The 5,330-nt window shown below is 40.1% G+C and overlaps 1 protein-coding gene across 1 annotated transcript; it reads right to left on the reverse strand.

Annotated features, from left to right (window-relative positions):
• Nucleotides 1-3,077: 3,077 nt before the first annotated feature.
• LOC112164113 (receptor-like protein 2) lies at nucleotides 3,078-5,330 on the reverse strand. Its single transcript, XM_024300354.1, has one exon. It carries the CDS (start codon nucleotides 5,328-5,330, stop codon nucleotides 3,078-3,080), a length of 2,253 nt encoding a protein of 750 aa, XP_024156122.1.

Below are 5,330 nucleotides of genomic sequence, written 5' to 3' on the forward strand. Positions count from 1 at the left end.
ATAATGTTCAACAGGAACGACAGGAATTGTAGTGGTCTGTCCCCATTTTGTCTCATCTTGATCCCCGAACCGCATGTCCGAAATTGAAGTGCGGAGAATTCTCGATCTTCAAAACATAGCAGACTCTATGCCTGATGCGTTTTCTGATATCGCTAAAGTGACAAGATCACATATACCTGCTGCAAACTTGCCTGCAAGGATTGATGTCCCTAAAAATCATGGACATGGCACCACCCCTAGGGGTATTGGGCATGGCGCCGCCACCACTAATAGTGATGGCAATGTGGCTTAGGCCAGGCTCCAAGCAAGGAAACGTATGAGGCCCAAAGGTTTGATGGATTCTGGCCCGAGAAAGAAAGCGAGTTTGGCACAGAAAGATCCATTAATCATCGACATAAATAACCCATCTCATGAAGATATTCTGGATTATGGTTATGTCCAAGAGACATCATTGGGGGACGCTCTAATGTTAGAACTAATTTCAGGGAATAGGGAGATCTCCATGAATTACACTAGTGTACGTCAGACGTTAAATCGAGATTCTATTATCCTTGATGATGTGTTTGCATATTCTATTACTCAAGGAATTATAGAACACGATGATATCGAATCTCGCTCCGTTGAAGAATGTCAACGAATAGCAGACTGGCCTAAATGAAAAGATGTGATCCAGGTTGAATTGGATTCACTAACAAAGAGATAGGTATTTGGGCCTATGACGCTGACACCCTCAAGTATAAAGCCTGTTGGCCATAAATGGGTCTTTGTTAGAAAGCGTAATGAGAAAAATGAGGTTGTTAGATACAAAGCCTGCCTTGTGGCGTAAGGTTACTCACAATGCCCTAGAATCGACTACGAGAAGACATATTCTCCCGTAATGGACGTTATAACATTCCACTACCTTGTTAGTTTGGTAGTTTCTGAAAAACTTGACATGCAGCTTATGGATGTGGTTACAGCATATCTCTATGGGGATCTAGATTCAGATATATATATATATAGATATATATATATATATATCTATATATATATATGTATGTATGAAGGTTCCAGATGGACTTCAATTACCCAAGTCAAGTGGCTCTAAACCACGGAGCGCGTTTTCAATAAGATTGAGACGCTCACTATATGGATTGAAACAATCCGGATGGATGTGGTATAGCCGTCTAAGTGACTACTTGATTGGGAAGGGATATGTCAACAATGAAATATGCCCATACGTGTTTATAAAGAGGACAAGTTCCGGATTTGCAATTGTAGCAGTTTATGTCGATGACATGAACCTAATTGGAACTCTAGATGAGTTAAAGGAAACTGCTAAGTACTTGAAATCTGAATTTGAGATGAAAGATCTTGGGAAAACACGGTTTTGCCTCGGACTAGAACTCGAGCACCATAGTGATGGGATTATGATCCATCAGTCAGCATATACTCAAAAATTATTAAGGCGCTTTAATGAAGATAAAGCAAAGCCTGTGAGTACTCCCATGATCGGTCGTAGTCTTGAGCCTGAAAAAGATCCATTTCGTCCAAGGGATGAGGACGAATACTTATTAGAGGCTGAAGTGCCCTATCTAAGTGCAATAGGCTAATTATTGTACTTAGCTCAATGCACAAGACCGGACATCTCATTCGCATTGAACTTGTTAGCTCGATACAGTTGTGTGCCAACACGCTGCCATTGGATTGGCATAAAGACAATCTTTCGATACTTATTAAGAGGTACGATTGATATGGGCTTGTTCTATCCCTACAGAGAGAAAAGAAATAATGGAAGTGTGAGATCAGACTCCACAAGGCAAAACGCCACCTTCCGTGCTCCTTCTCCCTTCCATCAAAATGACAATGGTGTCTTGATGAGTTTTGCTGATGTAGGGTATCTCTCTGACCCTCACAAATGTCACTCCCAAACGGTTTATGTCTTTACCATGGGAAGCACTGCGATAACTTGGAGGTCTACACAGCAGACCCTTGTTGCTACTTCCTCAAATCATGCAGAGATTATCGTTCTACATGAAACCGTGCGAGAATGCATATGGCTAAGGTCTGTAGTTAGACACATTCGAGGAACTTGTGGTTTGAAGTCTACCACAGATGAACCTGCATGCATTTATGAAGATAAGGCAGCTTGTATTGAGCAAATGAAGTTAGGTTTCATCAAGGGTGACAACACCAAGCATATATTGCCTAAGTTCTTTTACAATCAGTAACAACAAACACTTCTAAATATTGATGTGAATCAAATCCGTTCAGAGGATAATGTAGCGGACTTGTTTACCAAGTCGATACCTAAATCCACCTTCGAGAAACATGTGAAGAGCATCGGATTAAGAAAGTTATCCGAACTCCCATAATTGTAGAAATCAGGGGGAGACCTTGACATCAGGGGGAGGCATTATGTCTACATATTCGATCTCGAAGAGTGAAGGACATGTTGTGCTCTTGTTGCCCTTCGACCAGGGTTATTTTTGTCCCACATGGTTTTGTTACCTGGCAAGATTTTTAGTGAGGCAACGATCAAACGTCATCACCGAGTTTGAGCGGCACAAGGGGGAGTGTTGAAGGATGTCGACTACTCCACATTCACGCGCGTTGTGCTCTTTTTCTCCTTCAACCAAAGTTGTTTTTTCCCACAGGGTTTTTATTATTTGGCAAGGTTTTTGACGAGGCAACTTAGAAGCGCATAGCAGAGGAAACACTATTGACATGGAATATCCAAGGGGGAGTGTTGTGAATGATAATGACTATTCATGCAATAGGTATTGCTTAATGTATGCGATTGACAGACTCATAATGTATGCGATTGACAGACTCGTAATGTATGCAATTGACATACTTGTAATGTGCGATTGATTAGTATAGCTATTATGTATTGCCTTTTGTATACATGATGTAACCCTATATAAATCTCATGGTGAGATGAATACAATGCATTTTTCCAATTCTCTACAACATTCAATAATCTTTTGACTGCATGTTTTGGCTTTTATTATAACTGGGAATAGTATTTTATTACAAGACTAGAAGATTACGAGTACAGAAAGAACAAATAAAGAGAAATTAGTACAGTACGTAGTCTATCTTCTAAGTCGTCCCACCAAGTTAGCCATGCATGCAATTATCATCACATGGAGCCTAAATTGAGCTCTGTCTAGGAATTGAAAATATGCATATCTCCAGTTTTGTTTAAGCACCAAAGGTCCAAACACTCCCCAAAATCCTACAATGAACCCAAGAGCAACGAAAATATGAAGCCATGGAATTTGACTTTCATCATCATTCCCCACATCATCTCGGCTGTTCCTGCTATTAGCATCCTTGTCTTTGATCAGTAGGCACTTTTTTGGAAGTGGAGCACCACAAAGATTTGTATTCCCCTCAAATGCAGAAGCATTGAAGCTTTGTAGCTGGGTGCTTGTTGGTATTGAACCTTCCAGATTATTGTATGACACATTAAAAAAGTTCAAGAAAGTAAGCCTTGTAAATGATAATGGGATTTTTCCGGACAAATGATTCATGGAGAGATCCAAGTGCTCCAAGCTCTTCAGATTAGATACTTGGTCTGGAATGTTGCCTGACAAGTTATTGTTGCTAAGACCCAAGTAATGGAGAAGCTGTAATTGACCAATCTCAACAGGTATGCTCCCACTAATGGTATTATTGCTTATGTTTATTGCTAGAGGAAAGTAAGACCATTGTAAAAGTGATGCACCTTGGCCCACGTAGATAGGTAACTCAACTTTATTACTGTTGATTTGAGCTACAATTCCTTTCGATACCAACATTGGCATTCTACAAAGTTCCTTGGGAAACTCACCTGAGAGTAGGTTGGATGACAAGTCGATGGAATAGAGCCTTGAAAGATTCCCTAACCAACTAGGAATTGACCCTGTGATTCTATTGTTTCGGAGATACAAGAGCTCTAGCTTTTCGAGCTTAGATAGGTATGCAGGTATATGACCAATGAGCTCACAGTCATTGAGAGATAATAATCGAAGGTTTCGGAATCCATCAAAATCAACCATGTCGAGATCGGGCATTTCCTCGCCTACAAAGCTACCTGGAAAGGCAAGGATTTCTAGGCTTTTGCAATACATCAATATCTTCATTGCCCCTGTGATATTGGTCAATCTATTATGACAAAGCGACAAGAATGACAATGATTTCAACGATAGAATATCAGGATGTATTTCTCCCTCTAGCTTGTTATAGCTTATCCGAATTGCTTTTAGGGACTTGCATGAGTAGAGGCTTCTTGGAATGATACCGGTGAGGTAATTGCTCTCTAGATCTAGTTTAGTAAGCTGACTAAGGTTGGAGAAGTTGAGCGCGGAAATATTTCCTTCCAAATTGTTGTATCCCAGATTCAATTCTTTGAGGTTGGTGCAATTCATCAGAGATAAGGGCAAAGAACCTTTTAGATTGTTGAATCGAAGGAACAAGAATTTCAATTTGGAGAGGTTACCAATACTTACAGGGAGCATGCCACTGAATCCATTAGAATTGAGGTTAAGGGTTTTGAGAGTTGCGAGACTGACAATTCTTTCACTAATGTCTCCATATAGTGAATTTTGAGGTAACGAAATTTCTTCAAGCTTGGTAGCATTATAAATATCAATTGGGAGTATTCCTGAGAGGTTATTGTGAGCAGCACGAAAAATCTGAAGTTTCGAACACTTTCCTAACCCACCAGAAATACTACCATTGAAATTATTGAAGGAAAAGTCCAATATATGTATCAAGGGAATTGAATGAAGACAAATACAGGATGGGATAGAACCTGAGAAGGTGTTGTTACTGACATTAAAATTGGTCAAATTCCAGGCTTGTTGGAAGAATGAAGATGGAATTGAACCATGGAAGTGGTTGCTGGACAAATCCAGTATCCGCATATTACCGGACGGTAGAGAAAATGGTAGTTCTCCAAAAAGAATGTTATAGCTCAAATCTAGGATTTCAAGACGACTCAAAGATGAGAAGAATCCAGTTTGATCAAGTGAACCATAAAGTGAATTGTGGGAGAGATTGAGCAGTGTGAGATGTGTAAGCTTTCCAAGTGAAGATGAGGGGAAAATACCTCCTTTGAGTTTGAGCCCTTTGGAGGGAAGCCATATATGTTTAACTCTACCAGCTGTATCACAAGTGATGCCTTCCCATTTGCAGCAATCATTGGAGGACCAATTCAAAGGAGCCGATGGCATATTAAAAGAGGACCAAAGAGAGTCTCGATCTATTTTTTTGCATGCAGGGGTTGCAGAAATGAGAGTAGTTGAAATAAAGAAAATGAAGAGGATCAAATTGGAAGATAGATGATCAGACTGCTCTGCCAT

This window comes from Rosa chinensis, chromosome 5, assembly GCF_002994745.2.
Source record: "Rosa chinensis cultivar Old Blush chromosome 5, RchiOBHm-V2, whole genome shotgun sequence".
Classification (NCBI taxonomy): Eukaryota; Viridiplantae; Streptophyta; class Magnoliopsida; order Rosales; family Rosaceae; genus Rosa; species Rosa chinensis.

What these genes read in the sequence shown, in the direction of transcription:
- LOC112164113 (XM_024300354.1), bottom strand. Translation starts at nt 5,330, where the DNA reads ATGGCAGAGCAGTCTGATCATCTATCTTCCAATTTGATCCTCTTCATT.